Raw genomic sequence first — 12,738 nt, 5'->3', positions numbered from 1 at the left:
GGGGGGTTTTAAACTCCCAAAAGCATATTCTTCAGCAAGATACAACTGAAGCAACCAAAATGCCTTTAGTCTTAACTCTTAAATGTAACCTAGATTTGAAATCCCAAATGAAACATTCCATTTGATATATACCAAAGAAAAAGGAAAATGAATTAGTTTTGAAAGTAAATATAATTAACTAACTTAAACAGCTTGAGCAGAAAATTCAAAATTTTTAAAAAAAAAATAGAGCGGGTGGGACGGGACGGATTGAGATTTTGTGGGTTAAAACAAAATCCGCCCCGCCCTGCCCCATTGTCATCCCTACAGTAGCAGTAGCCTAAGTTACTCTCCTCATGCTGCCTTCCAGTGGCGGAGCCACTTTATAGGTAGGGATGTCACTTCGCGGGAAAAATATACTGTGTCGGTAGATAAAAAAATAAATTATATGTATATATACTATGTATTGACTCCCCTTAATTTCCTAATATGTTTATTTTTATATATTTTGACACTTCTTAACGAAAATACTGGTTCCGCCGCTGCTGCCTTCATTGCCTAATAATGAAAAGAAGGGGTAAATAATAGATTTGCTGCTTCACGTCCCCATACACGAAGCTATATAATCTGAAGTGCATGTTTTGTAAAACAATCTTCACTCAAACCCTTGTAATTCTTAGTTGTACATGATCTCTTCTGCCAGTCATTGATTTCAGAATCACCATAAGGAAAATAAAAATAAAAGGGGTCACTCCAATTTCACATAATTAATTTTATGTATATTCTTCTTCATAAATGATTTATTCAGCAATCAGCATGCTCAACTTTCCACCGAGTAAAGTTGTTGACCGTTGCAGCTCATGTTGAAGAGTAACTTTTCTGTTGATATTATTTCAACTTCAAGTTTTAAAACATGCTATTACGACCTTAGTTATTAGAGTTAAACAAACGTTGATCAGCTTGCTCAAGTTACGAAATTTAAATGAGAAAAGACTACAAAAACATGCATCAGAATATTAAAATATTGAAGGAGAGATTTACGAGCAGAAATATATTACAGTTAAAGTAATCCAAAAACGAAATTGTTTTCGGATAATTGGTGCCATTTGAAAAATACCTCCGGACCCGAGCACACAGTTATTGCTCTTCTGGGATCTTTATACCGGATTGGTAGATCTAGTTTGTGTTATATTCACTCTACATATGTTATTAATTGTTCACAAACTCTACCCAGTTGGCACGATTTGTATTTGTTCAATTATTCACCAAATTCTACCATATTTAGCATAACTTTATGTTATCTGCAATTGAACTATCTGTTAAATTGTTCATCAAAGTCTATACAAAATCATGCCAACTGAACTATGTGTTAAATTGTTCATCAAAGTCTATACAAAATCATGCCAACATCCAGTTGGCATGATTTTGTGCATGTTCAATTGTTCACGAAACTCTACCAAATTGGTAACTTAATTTGTTTTTGTTATGTGCATTCACCTATTTGTTAAATTGTTCACAACCTACCCAGTTGAATAATTTTGTGCTTGGTGATTGTTCTTCAAACTTCACCAAATTAGCATGATTTGTGTTATTTGCAAGCAACCTAGCCGTTAAATTGTTTATTAAAAATTACCTAATTGACATACTTTGTCTGTTTGTTCAACAAATCATTTTTCAAAAAATTGCAATTTGGTACAAAATAGTATGACAAAAATGGTAGATTTTTTAGCTATAATGTTATACTATATTAATGTTATATTTGACACAGAATCCTACCATATTGGTAGATCGTAGCTGAAGCCTACACAAAGGAAAGAACGTCGGAGCCATTTATTAAATACCATCAATTACAAGATATTCCGCTAATACCAGCCTCATGCAGGGCGGCCGCACCGTGCAATTTTTGGCAGTAAATGAGAGATCATGTTTTTACGAAAAATTTTATTTTGTGTCTCATACAACTGACACTAATTGTATGAGGTATTTTTTTTGTCTCACAATTTTGTGGACCCAGATTTTGTGGACCCAGAAGTGTAAGATTTGGGGTCCACAAATTTGTGAGAGAAAGAGGAGTCTCACACAACTAATGTAAGTTGTGTGAGGCACACAATAAAACTTCTCAAACCCGAAAGCCATATTTAATGTGAACCTCGTTTGCAAAAATTATTTCTAATAACTAACATGATTTATAAATTGTTAAGTAGTACTGTAAACAAGAAGTACAGTATTATTAAATAGTAGTAACAGTTTTAGTTAAGACACTACAAATACTTCTACAAAAAGAGTTCAACCAAAGTTATACTCCATAAAAATAGTCTTATGGTATCATAATCATCTTCTGTGCCCCTACTTAGACACCACAAACAATGATAATTGATACATTTAACTTTACTACACTAGAACATAAAAAGGTTATCCAACTACTTAAAACTTCTCTTCACATTCTAAATTACGCGGTGTTATTGTTCCATGATATGCTAAGAATCATACTCCTATATATTTCTTGAAAAGGAAAAAATTTAAGTAATTGTTATGGTCCAAGAACAATTTTCCTCATATTTCATGTTAGTTTTAAGCTATAAATTTCATATCAGAATGCCAGAGTTCTTAAAGTTTAATACGTACTATTATAATCCATTAATGTTATCCCAATATTTGTGTTATGCCAAATGACGACGTTCTATTTAGGTAAATATCATCTACAATATGAACATCAAACTACTGAAACTGTTTGTCCAACAAGATTGTGGTGGAGTGGTAACTGGTAAGTACTTATTTATCCTTAACAAAGAGGTCTCTGTTCGAACTCTGGTATAGAGTCACCTTTGTTAGGGAGCGCTATACTCCCAATCCGTAACTTTCCGGAGCGAATATGAATTTAGTCGGGCCCCAATACGGATACTGGACACTGGATGAGGAAATTTCCAAAAAAATCCAATACTTGAAGGGAAGATGACAAAAAGATAAAACCTATTGACATCTTCAAATATTACTTGTTCTATTAGAGACAATATGTATCAATACAAAACGTATATCTTTTAACTTGATCAGGATCAACATAAGTTTCACCATTGTTTGTCAAAAAAATGGAAAACAAAAATATAAAAAAGGATAGAAGAGCATAGCTAAGATGATATTGGCACGGCTCAATCAAATTAAATGACACAAATATTTGGGGAATTTGATTTGATTGAGCCATTCCAACATCATTCTACTATTTACATATGCTGCTAACTACAAAGAGAAAAATAAAAAAGAATAAGAGACTTTTAATTTACCTTTCCACTTCATAATTCTTATGTTGTAGATCATCAAAATCTAAGAGCTTGTTGTAGCAAGATTTCTAATAGCCGGCATGTTTATGGTAGAAATGATGGAACCCTAATTTAGAGAGGAGAAAAGGGAATAACTAATATAAGAAAGAAAAATAGTATCATTGGAATTTATAGTTTAAAAAAAACATAAGATTAAGTCAAATGGGCTTCCACGACATACGTAGTGGTTGATGATAAACACCTAAAATGTCACAAAAAGAGGTCCCCTCTCCTCTATTTATATTTCTGTTTGCATTTCTAAAAGATTGATTTTTAATCATTTGTCAACTTGTTGTTAACCTAACCTAATTATCATTTATAAATGTGCTTTTTCATAGTTGTCAATAAGCCGTCACCATTATGTCATTATAATAGATCGTATTGTTGCTTAAATATGTATTCCCCCCCCCCCCCCCCCCCAAATTCTGTATAGCCACACTGACAAATATGGTTTAAACAGTGGTAGAATCACGTTTTCGAATTACGGAAAAAGGAATATGACTAGTCACTTATTCTATTTTACCTTAGATTTTACCAACAAAATAAAATAAAATTGTGGCACCATTTGGACACAAGCTGTGATGATGTTTATTTTATGCGTTCTTAAAACCATTATTTGATGCCCAAAAATTGTTTTAATTGGTCAAATAACTTTTCACATATTCTCTGTACTTTAGCCTTATCTGTAGACTTGTTCAATTGTTGGATATAAAATGGAATTCAGTCACCAACATTGAAGTGTAAAATATTATCCTATCTCTTGTACCATACTATTGAAAATTATAGACTTGATAATCAAACAAGGATCACATTGGATCTGGTAGTGTTCATTGGCTGTAGTTTTCAAATTTTGATCGTGGGATATTAAAGTACTGTTTTATATTCGACAATCGACATAACAACTCAACAAGAAATGTGGAAGCAAATTATTAAATTGGTTCGCAATTATCAGTTTGTACGGCTTTATACTAACAAGAATATCTAGTGGATGGCCTATTCTACAAATAATTATTGATTTTCTTTTATTGGTCGATTATTTTGGGTTAAAAAGACATGTAGAAACTAATGATTCTTATCCTTTTAAACAAAAAAAATAAGAATAAATATGCTCACCTAATTCTTTTGTCCCTTTCTGTGCAGAATTCATATCCACCTGCAACAAATGTGGCCCAAAGAAATTAATTGGAAAAGATGGTATTTGACCCTTGCACATTCACAAGCGTTTTTCCATGGTCTAATAAATCTTGGAATAAAAGGCACATGACCTACCTCTGCCGGCTTCCATCTGATGATCACTTAATTATTTTAAGAAAAAAAATCTTGCAAGAGCAACTCTTGAACTTGATGCATCAGTTATAGTGATCCTACTACTGCAAAAAAAAAACTATAGTATATGTTAGAAGAGTTCGGTTGGGTGAAAATTTGGAATTAGATCGTGCTAAATTGAAATCCGATGATGTTATTTGCTATTGTTTCGTCAAAAAGTAATGCATAGCAGCACTTGGAGACAAATCTCAAGCATCATCAGAAGAGAAAAAATGACCATTCACGACAAGTAGACCAATACAAGATATCCGAAACATAGGTTTCGGCTTGTAAAAATCATATATTACTACATTTCATATTCCTTCCCCTCCAAAATTTGGAGAACAATCGACAGATTGAACTTCTTATGCTTTCAAGCAAAACCACAATGCTCACTGCCATTCAAGGTCCGATTACACACTGATGTGGTTACCTATAGCTCTTCATCTAATAACAGGAAAAGTCAAAGCATATACAAGCTTCTGGAAAGCATAACATGTATTGATGACCAAAGACATCCGAGTGTCAGAAGAAAATCCTTCAACAGAGAACAAACATTCACTTTGCTGGATTGTAGAATCACATGAAAACAAGAGACTCTAAGTTTCACTTAAAGAGTCTTACAATTTTCTTATTTTCTCCAAAGAAAACCTCCCAACAAGTACAATCAATCAAACAAAAATTCTAAATTGAAATTCCAAAAGACTTCTTAAGCTTCTCAACTTCCAAATATACGGTGGAGTAAGGCAGAAATTCTGAGTGGTGAGCATTGGCCAGATCATTTATTGCAGTAGAAAGCTTCGGTATCTCTTTTATCTCTTCATGGGTCAAGGTCCTGACGAACCTTGCGGGATTCCCTGCCCAGAGTTCACCACTTGGAATCCTCCTCCCAGGTGGGAGCACTGACCCAGCTTCAAGAATAGAGTTAGTCTCCACCAATGAACCTTCCATAAGGATAGAATGCTGGCCAATAATGCATTCAGGCTCAATTGTGCAGGATCGCAACAGACTGTATGCACCAACTGTAACATACCTGTCTACTAATGTTTCAGCTGGCAACCCTGTTAAACGAACAGCAAAAATTGAAGTGTCACATACAAGTATTTTCCAAAGAAAATGCACCTTGATCGGCTAGGAACAGATAAAGATAGATAATATATCATTCTGCTTAGCTGCAAATCTTAGTTGGACTAGGAAAAGAAATCAACCCAGTGTTATCAAAGGCGCGCTTAAGCCCTAAAGCGAGGCTCAAAACATGTTGAGCGCTTCGCCTCGCTTAGCGAGCGCTTCAGTGTTGTCATCAAGGCTTTAAGGCATACTTTTCCTTACCAATGAGCGTAATCCTAAAGAGGCGACTAAGCAATTGATATTCATTTTACTTCATCAAAAACAGAAAAAAGCAATTGATATTTTACTTTATATCGTCAATTTTCTTCAATTTATTTGTCCTTATATTTGGTATTCATGCTTATTGATATTAGCTTGGACTACACGTACATATTTGTAGTCTTTCTCCATTTGCGCCTTTCTTCATTAAAGCCCACGCTCTATTTGCGCTTAAAGGCCTAATAGATCTTAGAGCATTTTTGCGCTTTTCACCTTTGATAACACTGATTATCAACCTACTTGAGGATAAGACTGATAGAGGTTTGGTCACCTCAGAATGCTTCAAGAAGATGCAGTTTCTAAGGGAAATAAGGGATATGCAACTAAAGACAACCACAAATATCAAAAATCTTAAAAGCTTTCAGATGGAGTTGGTAAAAGATATATCTGATATGAATTATTTTCTCCTCCAATACCTAGTAAAGGACTTCTCTCAACACTCTAATCATATGGATTCTCTAGGTCACTGATTATCATTCTTCCTATCCCTATATATTTTCATCATACTAGATAGCAAATTCCCAACCTCTTTGATAACTTACCAGGCATAAACTAAAATTGGTCCTTTAAAGCGTTAAATCAATTCTAAACCGCATAACATTAAGAACGTGATAACTGGAATAGTTTCAAGTTTAAAACAACGTAGCAGTTGTATAAGAACATAATCAGCAAAATCACAAGAAAATTTGGATCAGCCTTCAAGGGGAAGACCAAAGTCCGAACTTCAATACTGCATTCTTTCAGATATTATTTAAGTTGCTAACAGAAAATGTGATATGTCATTCAAACACACGTTACTGTCATTTCTTTATAATTCTTTGGGTAGTTTTGTCGTTTCAATGTTACAGTGAGAGGCAGTAGTCATTTTCTTCAGCTTTATTCTATAGTAGGATGAACTATGCAGCAGGGTCAAGACTTTAGTGGTTACTCATTATATCAACCAGCAGCATAAAACATGAATATGAGAGGCGTGTCTGCATAAGTTATGTTACCCCCTGTGAGGATACAGCATCCCACAGCCCCCACCCACCTACCACATAATAAACTTAATTGCATATGTCAAAAATCGGATTCTTCTTCTTTTATGTTTTTTAATTAGAAAAACAATAATCACCGACAAAAAATTAGAAAAACAATAATCTTTACCCATAATATGAATCAGACATCCCTATATCTTATAATTTGTTATTTAAATTCTCCTCCCTCCAAGTCACTACAATCTCCTTCATGGCTACCTCTTATTTTTTCTAGCAAAGAGCCTTAGACCCTCTTTACCTCATAGTCATACTTTTTCCTCCTACCAAAGAGTCCTAGGCCCTCTTTATCTTCCCTTTGCAGTTTGCTACTCACCATATGGGATCTTTCCTCAAGGAATTGCTCAGTCTTTATTTCTCTTTCTTCTCAGCTTGACTATTACTTGTTTCTTCATAATTATATGTTTGAGATTTACTTTTCTTTATATTTTGACCAACTAGACAGGATTAAAGATTAGTTACTGTCATCACATTCACATTAGGTTCAGTATTTGTCATCAGTCTTTTTAGTCTGGCTATACACTTCTAAGTACACTTTTTTTTTGGTAAGGAACACTTCTATGTAAACATAAAGGGCCGGTGGCAATTGACTTGAGCCTTGGGGTTTGCTCCCTTTCAAGGTCTCAAGTTCGAAACCCACTGGGTGCAAACAATTCCTGAGGGCCATCGGACTGGGTAAAAACCTGAATTAACCGTGGTGCACTTGCGGGAAACTCCTTGCCGAGGGCCTGTGCACCCCCGGGATTAGTCGGGGCTCTGAGACTCGGACACCCGGTGCAAATCAAAAAAAAAAAAAAAAAAAAAAAAAACATAAAGATAAGTGTGAGATTTACATAAGCTCTGCTTTTGGAGAACTGTAATTTACCTCACAAGATAAAATGATTTCTAGTATTGGAATGAAATGAGCTAAATTAGAACAGAATGGATGTAGAGGGTTCATCAACCAACCCAAATAGTTTGGACTTGAGATGCAATTGATTGATTAATTTCTTTTTCTTTCAGAATGATGGTGGTATCAGTAACAGCTTACACCCACCTCGACTATTTCACCAAGTACCTACTACTTTCCACAACGTAACTGCGCGTAAGTACCGGGTAACTCCATCCCAGTATTATTTAGGAAGATAGGAAGAAATCATCTAGCGTTTTATGCCCCCACTGTGATTTGAACCTAAGAACGCTATTCATTGCTTGCTTAATTATTATTTCTTCATTTTAGAGAGCAGCGGATTCAGTTAGAAGAGATAAAATGTCATCGAAGGATTAAATTCATTAGCAAATACTAAGAAAATGTATTTTTTTGTTACACAAATAAGAAAAGAAGTATTTTATCGAAAGGCAAATCTGTCTGTTTGTGGATTGAAACATAGTTGTTAGACAAAGTCCTGAAAAGAGAGAGGTTTGAGCAATGTTTCAGGCAGCAGGTGACTATAGGTATAACATGCTAAAACCTGAATCAAATTTTATGTAATCAACCATTTTGACTTCCACAACTCTTAGGTCAGATCTATTTGAGGTCTTTCTAAAGTTTCCATAACCCCTTCACAAATTCTACAAATCCCTCATATTAAAGCCCATGAGCAGGCAACTGAGGCTTAATAAGCAAATTAAAATCACCTCTGCCAAGGTAAAAATATATTAGTGATGCACTCAAGGTGTGACCTAGTGGTCAATGAAGTGGGTTGAGAATCTTGAGGTCTCAGGTTTAAATTTCAACGGGGGCAAAAACATTAGGTGATTTCTTCCATCCGTCCAAGCCTTGGGGACACCTATTGCTGGTGGGAGGTGGCAGGTATCCCGTGGAATTATATATATGCTTACTGTTTTTGGCATAACATTGAGAGAACATGTTTATAGGTGTAAAAAAAAATCCTAATTTCCAACCATATTTTTGTCAAAATAACTTATCATTGTAGAATATATTTGACAAGCACGCTTTAGAGAGCATTTACCGTCCCACATTTTAGATCGTGTTCCTGCTTAAACACTATACTTCGCTTACTTCAGTATATGCATTCATAATGACTCAAGTCCCGCTAGTAATATGCTGATCTTGTGAAAGTAACAAGCAATCAATAGTTCTTATTGATAGTTTCCTTATTTTCCTGAAGATGTTTCTATTCAACATTGTAAATCACTAAGAAAGTTGTGTTCTCATTCAAAGTCAAGGCCCGCTTGATTCTGAGAGTCAAAGTGAGGCAAAGTGAGATTAAACTGCTTTTAGGGCTGAAGTGATAACAACAGAGCAAGACGTGCACTTCTGTATTATCTAGCATTTGCATCAGAAGCAAAAAGAAATAAAAAATCCGACTAAATATTACCAAAATTAGGGCTTCAAAACCGGCCTCTCCTACTGCTCTTCTTATTTATTTGAAGTTGCAATTTCTCTAGAACTTTACTGCGATGACCTTATCCTCCAGCTCATAAATTGCTTCCCAATAGAGCACGTCTTCCATTTTCAAGAGCTTCGGAGTTACATTTCCTGCAACGACCTTCTTCCCCTAATCCTCCTTCGTTTTGGAAACCACTTCACTTCAATAACATGTACATTTTGCTTCTCGCTTCTTGCTTAAAGCCCCGAACCCTTGAAAGTTTTCAGTTTCACTTCAAAACATTGGGTATAGGGGCTTATGTTGTCTTGCTGCAATTAGCATACCTTGGGATCTACACTATACCTTTTGTGCATTAGAAATATCAGGTGCACCGCGTTGACTAGTCAGTTTTATTTCAGGGAAGGATCCCCTCTTTTGTGGAAAAGACAAGATAGATAAAGAGTAAAACACTTGTCCCTAATTGAATCCGTTGAATCAATTACCAAAATTATGATTCAATTGTTCACTTGACTTACAAGCTTTCTATGTTTTGGAAAGCTTCCGACAGGATGGACTGCTTCGATTGTAAAGTCTAATCAATGAACATTCAACAAGGTTTCCAGATTCCACAAGTTCACGTAGACATTTGACTTTAGAACATGAAACATCATTCAGACTCAAAGGCAACATTCCTCACTAAGTTCCAAAATCCTTCTAAATACAATTTGTTCTTAGCAACATAGTTAAAGTAACTTTACACACTACTAATTTTCTCGCAAAACATGTAACTCAACTATCGATATCCAACAGATTAACTTCACCTAAGCAATGAAATGCTAGAATTCCGTAAAACAAACAAAATTTCAAATAAATTAGAAATAAGACATCAATTTAATCAGCATAATAAGCTCATTGTTATAAAATATAAACTCAAATCTTATCGACAAATAGCGTTAATGTACCTGTAGGAGAAGACCAAGCAGCGTGAACCACACACTTTTCCTGAATGCTAGAGCAGAACCCTATTGTAATCTTATTGAGATCTCCTCGAAGGACGGCGCCGTTCCACACAGACGCGCCGTCGTAGACAGTCACCTGACCAGCAAGGACAACATTGGGCGCCACGTAGGCATCGACGGCAACTTTCGGGGCCCACTGGCCAAGTGGAATGATCTGCCTCTGTCCTCTGTAGTCCCACTTCACTCGATCCGGCGATTCCTTTATTGCCGCTTGAGCCTCCGTCGCCAGCGAGCGGCGGATGAGATTGTGATTCTGGTGGCGGCGGAGTTGACCGGAGAGAGTTGTTGCTATGACTTTTCTCGATAACCTACCTAGAGTCGCCATTTCAGATTTTGGAGCAGCTTCTGTGTGAGTGTGTGAGACAAAGGGATTTTGCGAGCTCGAGAATGGATGCGAAATGAAATGAAGCAATAGGGTCGTGGACTTGGAGGTGTTTTTCGTTTTCTTTTGGGGGCTTGAGGAAAAAGTGTGAAATAGAAATTGGAGTTCATAAAGAAAGAATATTTCCATTTAGGATCCAAAAGTTTCTGATAGTTGTATGAGCTCCTTAAAAGTTTTAGAATTACTATATAGGTGCCTTATTTATTTTTCATCTGTATTTAATTTTGTCTTTAATTTCATTACCATCAATGCTGATGACTATAATCTCTTTATTTTCTTATGCCACGATATGAATGGTGGAAGTAAATCCCATATTGTAATTCTAATTTCATTAAATCATCAAGGCTTTTCTCCTCATTATTTTTTTCTCTATTGGAAAAGAGCTCAATTCTTATTTGGGTAAAAATTATTTATATCCATCAAGTTTGCTTTAAAAATTAAACTCATCATCCAAATTTGAACAATTAACATTTTACTCCTCATATCAAAGGTGACTTCTTAAAATGCCTATTTTACCCTGTATAATTTTTATCTATTATTCTTTTTAGCAAATTATACTACTGGGCAAGCTGCCTAGTAGCTATTTTATTAATAATAAAATAAAATAAAAACACAAAAGAAGAGTACAAGTAGGGGTGTTCATAAAAACCCGAAAAACCGAACCAAACCGAAAACCAAATCAAACCGACCAAAAAAACCGATACTTTTTGGTTTGGTTTGGTTTTGGTTTTGAATTTTAGAAACCGATCAAATTTGGTTTGGTTTTGGTTTTAATCAGAAAAAAACCGAACTAAACCGACTATAGGAGTAGCTATTTCAAATTTATTATTATACCTATAAATATGTATATTGTTATACAAAGTTTCAAAAAGTTTATGGTAAATGTTAATAGTTTACACTTTTAATATAGTTCTTTACCTTTACATTCTAGTTTGATTGGTAGTTTTCTTTTGTTTAGTGTAAGAATCCATTTTGTGTTAAATATATCATATTTTTAATTGGGTCCTTAAATTATTCATCACTATTTGATTCAATCATCATCAATATATCTTGGTAAATAATAGATTTCTCAAAGGGCAATTGATTTGATAGTGTTACATTGAAAATGTGGTCGCCGGAATATGTGTTTGATAGTGTATGTCTTATATTTAAGAAAAAACCGACAAATAACCGAAAAAACCGAAAAACCGACATAAAAATCGACTTAATTGGTTTGGTTTGGTTCTAATATTTGAAAAACCGACTTACTTGGTTTGGTTGCTTTTTAGGGAAAAACCGATCCAAACCGAACCATGAACACCCCTAAGTACAAGTAAGGGGGCAAAAGCTACAATAGTGTTGCCTCTATTGCATTGGGTATATAATCATTCATGTGCGTCTCCATCGCCTCATGATGGAGCCTCAAGACGGCTACCGGCAAAGTCGAGGGCGAATAATCTCATTTGGATACTTCCCAAAGTCAATGGACGTATAGCAAAAACACTTACTGAGCTACCTCTTACCTTACAATTCCTATTGAGGCATGAACTATATCATCTACTAGCAAGCATGTAATAAATAAGAATTAGAAAGTACTAGATACTCTATGATCATCACAGAGTTTATAACACACTCTATGTTGATATTATATATGATAATGCTTAAAAAATAACAGAATAGAATGAAGTAGAAATAAGAATCTTGCCCCTTCTCCTTCAACCTCGTGAGTCAACTTGTAGCTCTTGTCTTCTTCTTCAACTACCTTCAAAAATATTTATTCTTTAATATAATGAAATTTTTTTATTTTAATTTATGTTATCGACTTACCTATAGACAAATAAAAACATGAAACCCAAAAAAGTAAGAAGTAGTATTCAAGAATTATTATAAATAGAATTGTACTTATGGTGAATGTCTATATTTAGAGAAATTCTAGGGTTCATTGCTTGGTGGCTAAGTCACCCTCTCCCTATAAATAGAGGGTTCTATTCTATTGTAATTCATCCCAAATCAATAAGAATTCTCTCT

General features: G+C 34.8%; 1 protein-coding gene across 1 annotated transcript; it reads right to left on the bottom strand.

Annotated features, from left to right (window-relative positions):
- Positions 1-4,879: 4,879 nt before the first annotated feature.
- LOC109244815 (gamma carbonic anhydrase-like 2, mitochondrial) lies at positions 4,880-10,804 on the bottom strand. Its single transcript, XM_019411966.1, has 2 exons — positions 10,293-10,804; positions 4,880-5,659 (listed from the first exon to the last, which is right to left on the bottom strand). The coding sequence occupies exons 1-2, from the start codon at positions 10,672-10,674 to the stop codon at positions 5,283-5,285; spliced, it is 759 nt and encodes a 252-aa protein (XP_019267511.1). The 5' UTR covers positions 10,675-10,804; the 3' UTR covers positions 4,880-5,282.
- Between the last annotated feature and the right edge of the window lie 1,934 nt (positions 10,805-12,738).

The sequence above is a fragment of the Nicotiana attenuata genome, unplaced genomic scaffold, assembly GCF_001879085.1.
Source record: "Nicotiana attenuata strain UT unplaced genomic scaffold, NIATTr2, whole genome shotgun sequence".
Taxonomy (NCBI): domain Eukaryota; kingdom Viridiplantae; phylum Streptophyta; class Magnoliopsida; order Solanales; family Solanaceae; genus Nicotiana; species Nicotiana attenuata.
The sequence above is the reverse complement of the archived record's forward strand: the minus strand, read 5'-3'. Positions and strand labels throughout refer to the sequence as shown.

What these genes read in the sequence shown, in the direction of transcription:
- LOC109244815 (XM_019411966.1), bottom strand. Translation starts at nt 10,674, where the DNA reads ATGGCGACTCTAGGTAGGTTATCGAGAAAAGTCATAGCAACAACTCTC. An exon ending in TGCTTGGTCTTCTCCTACAG is followed by an intron (nt 5,660 to 10,292) that starts GTACATTAACGC and finishes TTCGTTTAACAG; the next exon opens with GGTTGCCAGCTGAAACATTA.